At 42.8% G+C, this 13,367-nt stretch overlaps 1 protein-coding gene across 1 annotated transcript in view; it reads left to right on the top strand.

The window, feature by feature from the left end:
- SLC4A4 (solute carrier family 4 member 4) overlaps window positions 1–13,367 on the top strand; it is a 353,144-nt gene that overhangs the window by 97,534 nt on the left and 242,243 nt on the right. Inside the window, exon 4 of the mRNA XM_023507587.1 lies at window positions 9,296–9,431. Coding sequence (XP_023363355.1) covers window positions 9,296–9,431 — 136 coding nt within the window. The remainder of the gene's footprint in view (window positions 1–9,295; window positions 9,432–13,367) is intronic.

Genomic DNA, 13,367 nt, shown 5'->3' with positions numbered 1-13,367 from the left:
CCGTCATGGATACCACCGAGTCCTAAAGCATTCTGAGTACCTTCACAGATACCACCAAGTCCTGATAATATTTTTGTAATGTGAACTCTAGATGATTTTTTTTTCCATTTTGAAGATGAAGGGCTGTGGCTGAGGCATGTCTTAAAAATGAGTAAACTTGTTTTGTTACCTCCGGCTAGCTGGAATTTAACTAACTCTGCTCCTGAGTGAGACAGTTTGTCCCCCAGTCCAGGCTGCTCGTGTATCGAGGCCTGACAGCTGAATGATGATGTCTTGGCATAGTGAGAATAATTATAATTAAAAGCTTTTCTAGAGTGGGAGAAGATTAATGCAGGAATACCTCAGTCTATTTAAAATTATCTATTTTAATAAATGCTATCTGGCTGTTTCAGTTTCTTAGCTAATTTGAAACAGAAAAAGTGACCATCTAATTTCCTGCCTGCAGCCTCCAGATTTGTTGAGGGGAAGGTATGTTAAGGTATGAAGTAAATCTAGATGACTTGTGTGGCCCACTCCCAAACTTGGATTCCATAAAAGAAGTTCTTCCATGCACGTAATTTGGTGATACCCTTTACACATGGAAACCATCTCTGCTCTGAGGCATTAGATGGAGCCAGAGATGTCTGTGTCAGGGGTCTTTTCCAGCTGACAAGTAAAGTTGAGCTCAGATCGCCTTAAGCGATTTGCCCCATCTGAAATGGATTGTCACGTGTGACTGAGAGTTAGCTGAAATCAGCCGTGGTGTATGTGGTGACGGCACCAGGACCCTGTCTCTGGCTGGGCTCTGACTCATGTTCACTGCATTCCTCAGCAGGCTCCGGGGATGCAAGGTGCTTGTCTGCCCCTCACAGCTTGGATTACCGTCTCAGCATCTCTGCATGCACTGAAGATTTATTTCCTGTAGCTCTGGTAAAAGGCTGACACTTGTTCATTCTGACTGGCCTAGATTAGGGAAAGTGTCCACTCACACATGAATCACTGTGGCCGGGAGTTATGTTGTCCTCATTGCTCAGATCTGGGCACAGCTGTGGACGGAACCAAGTAGACACACAGGTACACAGGTAGTTAGTTCTCCAAAGGAATATGGAACATTGTCCTTAGGAAGAGAGATTGGGTACTAAGGGAGAAAGGTCGACATTTGGGATTTTATATATACATTTAAGTGTATTTTTAGAGTGCTATCGTGCTCTAATAATTAGATAAATCATGAAAGTTTTAATAACCATGATACCAACCTAGAAACTTTTATCTCAAAATGAAGGACAGAAATGAATAGTTAAAATGACAGTTATGTAAATCAGTTGATAATAGCACATTAATAACTTAAAAATAGTTACTTTATTTTACGCTTTGGTTTGAGGGCTAAGACTTCACCAGTTGTAGATGTTGCTTAGAAGAAAATGCCAACCCAGATGTCCTCATGTGACTGACCCACTAGGGGAATTTGTACACGTGCCTGCTAGGGTAAAGTGTTCATTGAGATCCTTATTTCTACTGAAAATGTTCTTTTGTAGCCTACAGGGTGGCACAGTGGGACACTTCCCAGACTAGAAGAGAGGGCACACTCACTAATTGCCTTTTGGTGAATAATGAACCACATGTTCAATTAATTTACTTTAGGACTATTTCATGTGCATTGTGATCTCTGGGTGTTGTGAAATCTAGTGCATTTTACTTGTATTATTCATGTGGCAATATGAGCATGTTTTTCTTTTAATTCTTTTTTTTTTTTTTTGGAGACAGAGTCTCACGTTGTTGCCCGCAGTAAAGTGCAGTGACATCACAGCTCATCGCAACCTCAAACTCTTGGGCTTAAGTGATTCTCTTGCCTCAGCCTCCCAAGTAGCTGGGACTATAGGCGCCCACCACAACGCCCAGCTATTTTTTAGAGATGGGTTCTTGCTTTGGCTCAGGCTGGTCTCAAACTCACGAGTTCAAGCAATCCACCCACCTCAGCCTCTCAAGTGCTAGGATTACAGGCATGAGACACTGTGCCCGGCCCAGTTCTTCTTATTTTTTGAAAACAGATATCACTCAGAGTATGCTAAGAAAGAAATGGGCTTGGGAATTACAGGGGGAGGTTTGAAGTTTTAAGGGTTGTGGACTCTCAGAGTAGAGAAGACTCCTTCTAGCAGAGGAGAATAGCTTACCCTGAGTGTTCACTCTTTACTTGAATTGTGTGATTCTGGGAAGTCCCTTCCTCTCTTATGACTCAGTTGCCTTATCTGTAACATAAGAGAATAATAAAAGTAGCTGTTTCACAGGCTTGTGTAAATCACTGATATAATGAATGGAAAGTGTTCAACACGGTGTGTGGTGCAGTGCAGCCGCTCAGGAGTGTGAGTCACTGTGGGTTGCGCTTTCACTGACAGCATTTCCCCTGCTGTGTGCTGTCTTCTCATCCATCAGTCCCCGAGGATGGGGACTTTGCCTATAAATATTTTGTGATCTTTCAACAAATTCCATAGTGCATTGCATACACTAAAAACTAATAAATACTAAGCTACCAGATGGGAGTATATTATTACTAAGCTGCGGGGCTTCTGTTTTGTCCTGCTGTGCCACTTTCCATGTTGTGCTCACAAAGAGCCAGAGAAATGTGGCAGAGGAAGGTCTCTGAGGAAGGGGCAGAATATAGACGGCTGCTGCTTTACTTCATTCTCTCTTACCTCTCTGCCCACAGCAAGCCTTGCGCAGGTGAGGGTGGACCAGATGGCTCTCACGGGTGCTGTGGGGATGGAGATGCCGAGAGGTGGAGATGGAGTGTCTATCACAGGAGCAGACGCAGGGTGTGGCCCCTCAGAGTGGGAAGGGAAGGCTCCTCCTAGCAGAGGAAAATAGCTGGTCCAAAGTGTTCATTCTTTTATTCCTGGCTTACTCAAATTGAAGGGCTCCTGAATTTGGTCGCATACAGCAAATACACAGATGGATAAAGGGGAAGGGTAGAATAAGGACAGTTTTCAAGATATTTTCTGTTTCAGAGTTTCTTAATGTATGCTTTCTTTTGCAAATGGTTATGTTTTTATGTACTAGAAAATCTCCAAGGTTTATTTAGCCATTATCTAATTTATTACTATAATATTTAAAGTAACTATTGTGTTCACAATATTGTGTTCGTCTTTGAGGAGGGCACGTAAAACACAGACTCTGTCTTCCAGGAGTCTGGTGGTCCAGTTGGGAAGAAAGTTACATACATGGGTCACTATGAAAGTTTTGAGACACACTGTGTTGTGGTCCATTATTTCACATTCAAGAGACACAGTTGATGACAGGGTCCTTTCTGATTCACCCATCTAAGTTTCAGCTTGGTCAGCTTATCCATGTTGTTGGAAGGGCTTCACTTGTTTTTGTCTGTAGATTTTACATTTCTTGGTTTTTGTGTATCTCAAAGCTTTCATAATGGCCCATGCATGTAGCCACTGGGTAGTGATGAACAGGCTGTGTATTTGTGCCCAAACAAGTAATTCGCACATAAAGTGTTACTACGGTTTGAATAAGGTGAAGGCACAAGCTTCTGAGAATGGCTAATACAGGATATGGGAAAAGATAGAATTTTAAACTGAGAAAAGATTCAGAGGCAGAGAGGAGAGAAATGAGTGTCCTAATATTTCTAATATAAAGAGTAAAAAGGGGTAAGAGAAGGAGCAGGTGCCATCCTGGGTTGGGGCAGAGGACAGGTTGGACGGGCGGAGGCAGACTGGGGGGACTTGTCAGGGATGGCCGAGAGGTGGCATCTCGAGCTGTCTCTGGCTGCTGGGCAGGGCTGCACAGATAAACTCTGAGGCCAAGTTCAGGCTCGGCAGGACCGAACGTGATGCCACGAGGGTGCTGTCAGATGTGGGCGTGGGCAGCCTCCTGTCACGTGTCTGCCACCTTGTCATCAGCAGCGGGAGTTGGTGGGCCCTGCATCTCCCTCCATGCCTTGTAGACCAGCACTTCGACATCCTGCGTGTGGACACGGGGCAGGGATAACCCTGTAGAGGCAGGGCCCTCCAGGGAATTCTCCTACTCAGAAAACCAAACCGCATTCTACCCAGAGGACAGAATTAGAAAAAAGAATCAAAGCGGATTAAAGGCCTTAAGTTCACTTTGGTCTAGGGCAGTGGTTCTCAACCTTCCTAATGCTGCAGCCTTTTAATACAGTTCCTGTGGGTCGTGACCCACAGGTTGGGATCTGCTGAATCTAGTGGCTTTCTGTTCTGATAAAGGTGATTGGATTAATTTGACAGGTTTTCTCCCTCCCTCCCTATAGCCTACTCTCTTATTTTTCTTGAGGTTTTCTTTTATGGTGAACTTAGGTTAGTTATTACTTAGAATCATAAACTCTTTACATGTGAGGCAAGTTGACATTCTGACCCCTTTCCCTCCAAGGCATTAAAGTGAGACTGAGGGGGTTTGGTCATTTGTCCCCTTCTCTCTGTTGCCTAAGAATGTCGTGTGTTCACCAGTGAAACCCTTGGAGCTCTGGTTTCTGCTTTCCAGCCTTATAGAATTTGAACACACAGGCTCCCAAGACCAACGCCTGTGAGAAGAGCCCTTCTCAGAAGCCAAGCAGGTCTTACCAGTGAGGACTAAAGACGTCCACAGCTAATTTAAACCTTCTATTGTAGTTACTGTAGTAATCATCATCATCCCATTTGATAAGGGAGGACTTTAGACATAGGTTAATTAACAAGCCTAATTAGTAGGCTTGTCTTACACTAATAAGTAGCAGAGCTGAGCGGGACCTGCCCATCCACCTCTGGTCCACACTGTTCATCTCAGCACAAGGCAAGGGCCGTCTCCTGTAGTAAGTTCATTCCCTGACACAGTTGAAGGTTATGGGAAAAATGAATTCCTGAGATGCTTCACGGTGGGGACTTGCGTTCATCACACATCTTTGTGTTGAAGATAATGTCAGCAGTTGGGAAGGGCATTGCGCCATAGAGGACGCTCCTCCGCAGACTGGTGTTCTCGGCGCACTTGCCGTAGCCTCTCGCTCCTGAGTCCTGGGGAGGGTCAGGAGGGCAACTGAGGAGGGAAGCTGACTAGAGCCAAGTGAGTTTATGACACGTGGTTTTGGGATTTTAAAAGGATTGATCTACTTGTGCTCAAGGGCCTGCATTTAATAAATAAGACAGCCTGTGGAAGGTGTTGTGCATGGCACCCAGAGAGCAGAACCCACAGGTGATCTTGTAATCCTGCATAGTTCTGCCCTCTAATAAGTGGTGACTGTGTCTTCCTAAATCAGGAATTTCACGCCACAGAGCAATGCTCTGTGGATCTGAGCCTAGCAGGTGTGTGTGCTGTCTACACAGGAGATTCTGTTTTCTTAGCAGAAGAAACATTGATTCTTTTCTGTTGGAGTAACCTGAATCACATCTTTAGAAATGGACAGAAAGTTAATTGTCTTGCCTAGACTCCTTTCTTCTAAAAGCTGATTCTTCCTTAGAGATATTTGATATTGATTGTTGAAGAAAAGTGAACCAAATTTGTGACTGTCAGTTTCAGGTCCATGGCAGTGCATGAAGGGCCTTGAGTTTCCAGGTCTGTGAGCTGTCTGCCCCCTCTGAGTCCTGTCCACGTTCCCAGTTCTGCCTGTTATTTCTTCACTTTGACGCCCTCCTGGCCTTCTAAAATAATTACACTTCTCATTTCCTGATTGAAAAGGGATTGCAAATGTTTTTACACTGAAGTCCTTGAAGTTTAGATTTTTTTCTCCCAGAGACATTAAGGAATTTCAGGCCTAGCATGGTGGCTCATGACTGTAATCCTAGAACTTTGGGAGGACAGAGTGAGAGGATTGCTTGAACTCAGGAGTTTGAGACCATCCTGAGCAAGAGCAAGATCTTGTCTCTACTAAAATAATGGAAAAAGTAGCCAGGTGTGGTATCCCAGCTCCTCTGGAGGCTGCGGCAGGAAAATTGCTTGAGCCCAGGAGTAAGAGGTTGCAGTGAGGTAAGGGAGGTCGTAGCACTCTAGCCCAGGTGGCAGAGAAAGACTGTCTCAGAAAAAAGCAAAGAAATTACAAAGGCATCTTTTCTAATTTAGAAATAAAACGTACTCATTTTACTCTACATGAATATTTACTCAGTTACCTTATTTAAATGTTCTGCCAACATTTACATTTAGCAGACTTTTTTTTCTTATATTGCTTCATGTACTAGTTTATTCACATAACATATTAATTTCTTAATGTTTATTTTCCTCACTAGTATATAAACTCTTTCTGTTAAGTTCTTTGCTTTGACTTTGTGAAGCTAAGTCTAGTTAGAGTACGCAGTAATTATTTGTTGAACTATCTGAATGAATTCTGCAGAAAACAGAATTTATAGAAAAGAGAATGGAGGAGAATCCCGGGAAATAAATTGTGTAACACTTAAAAGACGCGTGAATATTTAAATATGCCTTGCATACAGGGAGTCCTTCTTTTGCACAGTGCTGTTTAATTTCATGTAAATTTAAGCAAAATGATTCTAATACTTGATGAAAAAAGTTACTATTTTTCCTTGATTAAAAAAAATTTTCCTATTACTAAAGTCTCTTGTTGGCTGTAAAGATATAGGGAAATGAAAAAAGTAGAAAAACGATTATTTGTTAAGTGCACATTTGTTAAAGCATCAGAACATTGAGATGAAAGTGATCTATTTCTTTGAAAGATCTTACCATGAGTAGTTGGAATGGTACGGAGCACACATTTTTTTCTATGCCTAGACAAATTGTCATGGTCTCTGAGTAGGTCAACTTACAACATTTTATCCTTTGTACTTTCCATGTGAAGAAGTGTCTCCGGGAGTGCCTTTAATGCGGAGTTTGTGCAATGTCGCTTCCTCGAGGTCTAGGCCATCACCATCCTTCTTATCGCAGCACTTTCCTTATTTGTGAGGTGGATAAGTTCCCTTTCCCTGAGTTCTTCTGACTGCACCTCCAGAGTCCCACATGTGGTGGCAGGTGGCGGCATCGCCACCACTGCAGAGGCAGCACTGTCTCCTTTACCTCTGTATCTGATGCAGATTTCTCTTCCAGCATTCTCTGTTTTTGTTTCTGTGCTATACTTTCATCTTTGTTGGCCAATTCTGTCTTGGGTTTGCCATGTCGTTTATAATTGGAAGACAGGAAGGCAACGCTTGCACCCGCTTTGCTGTTGTATTGGGAGAACCGATGGCAAATGTGCCCCAACCAACACCGACAGGCTTTCAGCGAGCGTAGCTCTGTGATGGGTGGAGCCCCGAGGCACACCTGTCCGTCTGTGGGTTGGCGGATGGGGGAGCTGACAGCAGAGCTTGCACTTGGAGCAGCTGCAGTCCACGTAGCATGTTAACTGAAGGCTGAGCCCTGTGTCCACCGTGACTGACCTGAGCGATGCCTGAACTGCACGTGGCGGCCGGAATGAAGCGCACTGTCTTAATCACAGGCTTTATTTTATGGATATGCACATGCATTTTCTCTTTACTAAATTGGGAGCACTTCTATGCTTATGATTTTTATTTTTTCACATAATTTTGTATGGCATACATGTCAGAAACAGCAGTCTTTTCATGTTGTATGATTGCTCAGTATTTCATTCTATAGAGTGCACCATACTTCATGTAACCAATCTTCCTTTTGTACATTTGGGATTTTTCTCTTTTTCTCAATTACAGACAATGCTAGAATGATCACCCCAATGGCCAAATCTTTGAATAACTATTATTTATTTGGAATGACCATGTTTCTAGGGGAAGAATTGCTGGCTTGCGGGATATAGACCCTGTTAAAACATCTTCATGTTCACCCACGTTTCCCTTTAGAGAGAGGCTCCCGGTCAGGCGCCTGTTAGCGACATAAACTGGGGGGCTGGTGCAGGGTTCCCCCGCCCAGGCCCAGGTTGGTATTATCCTCCTTCTTCATTTTTTCCATTTTAATAAGTAAAACAGATGCTTTATTGTAAAAATTAGTTTTCATTACTAGTTAGGTAGAATATTTGTTTTGTTTCTTCGTAGTAAATAAATTTTTATCTATGGAATTTTATTCTGGTCTGTATTACAGTACTAAGCACATGGTGTGGGTTTTCTTGCCTTACCAGATTACTTGTGTACATACATTTCTACAACTCTGTGTGTGTGTACAGAAATAATATGTGTAATATGTACAGATATGCACTATATAAAGACAGGGAAGCAGGTGGGTATTTGTGCGTATTTGCACTGTGCTCATGTGCACACGCCACTCGCGGTTTTAAAGGCATAAAAATACTCGGGAGAGACCGCATGAGATTCCCTTCCCAGCCCTCAGACAGCAACTGCTGCTTACTTACTGGAATAAAGGCTCTTCATTAGACATCATTTTTGTTTAGTTTTCATATTTTTAATGTATTGACTTCACAAATCATAGTTGGATATTTTATGCTGTCTTATTAAAGCTTGAATTTATTGTGTCTTAAAAAAATTTAAAATTTAATAAAAAAAGGAAGAGGATATTGAAAGATAAAAAGAATATCCCAGAACTTGAGTTTTGTAAGATGACTCAACTTTCAGATGCTTTTCTTTCTTCCTCTCTGTCTTTTCCTTTCCTTTTTTTTTTTTTTTTTTTTTAAAGAAAAGGACCATAACTCATGACCTGCGGGAAATTCCAGTTAATTTTTCATTACATGATTTTCAGGGGACAGGGTCAAAAGGAACTAGTAGGGCATTCAATTATGTGCTTGAGTGTGTTGGAAAATGTTTTTTTTTCCCCCTCAGGTGTACAATCTTTTACTTGGGCTTGTTTTTCAAGTACATTGAAGTGTGACTAAACATTTTTGGATACTACCATTATGTAAAGAAGAGGCTTTGTCTTGTTAATTATTCCTTCATCAGCTTTGCAGTTAGCTAGTTACCCGTGGTGAGAACCTAGAGGACATGGCTTTAGGCATTGGACAGAAGGAGGGTGGGTGGTAGGTGGGGAAACTCAGGATTGGGGGCTGTGTTGTCCCTCCCACTGCTGTATGAAGACGCGGTTGGTCCAAGCTCCTTTCTGTCTAATAATTTTGGATGGGTCATAAGTGGGGAAGGACGGGAAGTCAGATGGTTGGACTTCAGTTCAACTGAGGGCTAAAGGTCCTTCTGTCACTCATCCTACAGGGCTGGAGTGCTGTCCTTTTGGACAGTAGTGCTGCGCTGAGATACAGCTGGAGCAGCGGCGTAGGGAAGGGCTAAGGGAGGCTCAGAAAGAAGGATGTCTGCTGACAATGTGGAAGGAAAGCCCAGTAGCCGGGGGGAGCGAGATGGAGCCCGGAGCTACACCTGCCTCAGGGTTGTCCAGCCAGTGTCTAACCACAGTATTTTCACTTCTGCAGTCTCTCCTGCCGCAGAGCGCATCCGATTCATCTTGGGGGAGGAGGACGACAGCCCCGCACCCCCACAGCTCTTCACGGAGCTGGATGAGCTGCTGGCCGTGGACGGGCAGGAGATGGAGTGGAAGGAGACAGCCAGGTGAGCGCGCTGGTTGTGTGGCGCAGGGCAGGGTGCTGAGCCTGTGCGTGCCTTCCCTAGTGACCAGTGTGCACGGCTGTGGGGCGCGATGCTGGCTGGGGCGAGGAATAAATGATGCTATTATTTATTCCCTGCATGCAGGGAATCCCTTATTCACTGCTGGAGTATCGTTTCATGCTCTGTATAAAAGTCAAAATGAAGGAATTAGAAGTAAATCCCAATATTTTGAAGAGATAATATACTCAAGCACCCAAACATGATAGCCAAGAGATGTGTTTCCATAGTCTTCACATGCCAAGATGTCTTGTGAGGCCTTGTCTGACTTATTACCCACCCCCTGTGGGGAGGTTGTGGGGACAGTGAGGGCCGCCACAAAGGTGGGGTTACAGTAATCCTCCTGTTTCTGTGGTTTTAATTCTCGGGGTTTTCGTTACCCAGGGACCAGTACAGGGAGATATTATGAGAGAGTGAGAGAATGACCACACTCACATAACACTCATTATGGGGTATTGCTATAATCACTGTTTTAGTATTAGTTATTATTGTTTATGTCTTACTATACCTAATTTACAAATTAAACTTTATCAAATAAATGTGTATCTAGAAAAAATTAGTGTATCCAGGATTCAGTACTGTCCATGCTGTTAGTATCTACTGGGGATCTTGGAATATATTCCCCATCAACATAGGGAGACTACTGTTTTTCAAGTGAAAACCTGTGATCTTTTAGCTGTCCAGCTGAAAGCCAGCAGAAGGCTCACTTGAACTTGGAGTTTAGAGACCTGAGGAATGTCAGACTCTGTTGCCTGTTAGCTACATGACACTCGGTGTCTTAGACTTTGTTGCCATCACAATAAAGAGCAGATAATAATAGACGTGCTTTGTGAAATACGTGATACATTGTTACACAGTGCATGGGTAATCTTCATACCTACACACAACACAAGTATCTGAAGTTTCATTAATCTCATGACAATAGAGACTTTTTTTTTTTTTTGAGACAGAGTTTCACTATGTTGCCCTTGGTAGAGTGCTGTGGCATCAAAGCTCACAGCAACCTCAGACTCTTGAGCTTAAATGATTCTCTTGCTTCAGCCTCCCAAGTAACTGGGACTATATGCGCCTGCTAAAATGCCCAGCTATTTTTTTGTTGTTGTTGCCATTGTTGTTTAGCAGACCTGGGCTGAATTCAAACCTTCCAGCCTCGGTGTATGTGGCTGGCACCGTAACCACTGTTATAGGTGCCGAACCAATAGAGACTTTATTTAAAAAAAATTTTTTTTTATTAAATGATAGCTGTATACATTAATGCAAACGTGGGGTACAGTGTAGTGTTTTCATATACAATTTGAAATACTTTCATCAAGCTGGTTAACAGACTTCATGTCATTTGCTTAGTCATTGTATCAAATTGTGCCATTCAGTGACATACACCAGATTGAGTCTTCTCCTGTGATGTGTAGTGATCGTGTAACAGGCTTTGATGTAATGAGATTGAGTCTTCTCCTGTGACTTGTAGTGATCGTGTAACAGAGGCTTTGATGTAAAGTGGTAGTTGATCTCTCACTGTCATCAGGATGTGGTGATACCTATGGATTTTACTTTCACAAACAAAAGAATATTAAGATATACCATTTATCATCCATAAGTTCAAATCAGTTCAATTCAACCAGTGGTTTTGAAAGAGTGGTGGACATCAGGCACTGTTTTAGGTACTGGGGGCACAGCAGTGAGCAAAAGTAGCTCTATGGATTTCTGTAACTTACTGAAAAGTGTGAGATGAGTGTAATGTGATGTCTAACAATCTGAAAAACAAGGACAACCAAATCATCACTATGGCTTTGAGTACAGAGATGAGTGCAAGTCTTCTGTGACTGTGGATGAAAGTGGAAGCCTCTTCTAGAGTTAGAAGGAAATTATTCTTTTAATCATCTGTGATAATAAAAGCAGATGAGCTATAGAGAATCAGTGACCCAGTAGCTTTTCCTTTTCTGTAGGAAGTCTCTTTTAAGAGTTACACGAGAAAATAAAATATTTTTTATTTTCTAAGGCATATTTAAAATTTTATACATTATACCACTTCTAATCAAATCTCCATCAAGTTATTAGAGTTTTTCATAGTTTACTTACTCAGATTTATACTTTATAGGCTTATGGGTTTATTTTTATTTCCACGCTTAGAATGTCCTCTTGTGAATATCTTTAGCCATTTGGGAATTTTTACTCTGGAGAAGCTTCATAAATTAATTCATTTGATAATGCTGGAGAAATATTCCTTACCAAGAGTTTCCAGTTAGTTTTGTAGAAATACCTGCTTTTAATTTTAGTAGACACTGTGGAGAATTTCTTATTTTCAGTAATTTAAAACATGCTCAGAAAAAAAAAGGACATTATGTTTTATTCCCGTTTTAATACACGATAGTATTAAAAAAAGAGATCTAGGCCAAGTGTGGGGTCTCATGCCTGTAACTATAGCACTTTGGGAGGCCAAGGCAGGAGAATCACTTGAGCTCAGGAGTTTGAGACCAGCCTGAGTAAGAGGAAGGCCCTGTGTCTACCAAAACTAGAAAAGCTAGCCAGGTGTTGTGATGGGCACCTGTAGTCCCAGCTATTCAGGAGGCTGAGCCAAGAGAATCGCTTAAACCCAAGAGTTTGAGGTTGCTGTGAGTTGTGATGCCAGGGCCCTCTACCCAGGGCGACAGAGTGAGACTCTGTCTCAAATAACAACAATAACAATTCTATTGGGAAGAAACAATAATAAGATACATAATATGCTAAATGGTCATAGGTACTAAGGACAAGAATAATGGAAGGTGGAGGATAGGAAGAGGTGGGGGAAGGTGTCAACTTCATTGACACCAGTGAAGCAGCCACTGATTACCTGGGGCAGGTTGAGTTTGAATCAAGATTTGAAGGGAGTTAGGGAATGAGCCATCAGAGGATGTGAGGGAGCTGGGCGGGGAGAGCACTTCAGACAGGGAATAGCAGGGTGAAGGCCCTGCCGGGGTCACAGACTAGCCAGGGAGGTTCTCAAAAACATTACTGGAATATCTGTCTCATACTGTCTCTCGCCCTTTCTTTCTAATAAGAAAATACAGAGTAAGAATTGTATTGGGTACAGCCTGCATTAAGTACAGGGAGATTTTGGTCTGGCCGTGGCTTTGCTGGGCACCAGCTGTTTGCCTTGGAGCAGGTCATGTGCCTTCCTGAGCTTGAGTGTTCAGGTCTGTCTGGTGGAAAGTTCAGGTCTGTCTGTGCGTGTTTGACAGCTCTAAAGTTTTATTCTTAGGGGTGTACTGGTGTAGTCGGCTGTGACTCATTTTCATCTTGAAATTGTGTGTGAGTGGTTATCACAGAGTAGAATTCTGGTAAAATTTTCAGTTTCCCATTTCAGTCAAATTCAGAATAAATTTTACCTGACACCTGGTTTCAAATAGTGGAGAGGTCACAGCTCATTGTATAGGTAACCCAACATCAAAGGAGATGTATGTTTTTACTTAGAAATTCTTGAGGATTAAAATGGTCTTGAAGACTTTACCTTTTTCACACTTTATTTCCCTGGGAACACATGTACCAATCTGGTGATGTGGTTGATCCCCAAGAGCCTATACTGCTGGAGAGGATGTGTGTGGGGAGCATAGACTCGTGTCCAGGTGAGGCTTGCAGGAAGAAGTGCCCACAGCCGCGCTCTGTAGTACCTCCCACAGGACCTGCCACCTCATGTCAGTCACTTAACTGTGCGTATGGTGTCACTGGTCACTCTCATTACACTGATTGTCTGGATGTAGGGACCTTGATGTCCGCTTCCTGTGCTGTTACTGGTGTCTGGCCACTCCTGGTTCCTAGTAGACACTCAGTGAGTCTGGCCATTTCTGGTTTGTACTAGACACTCAGAGAGTCTGGCCACCCCTGGTTTGCACTAGACAATCAGTGAGT

This window comes from Otolemur garnettii, unplaced genomic scaffold, assembly GCF_000181295.1.
Source record: "Otolemur garnettii isolate 467f Iridium unplaced genomic scaffold, OtoGar3 scaffold00191, whole genome shotgun sequence".
NCBI classification, from domain to species: Eukaryota; Metazoa; Chordata; class Mammalia; order Primates; family Galagidae; genus Otolemur; species Otolemur garnettii.
This window is presented reverse-complemented; position numbering and strand designations above follow the sequence as displayed.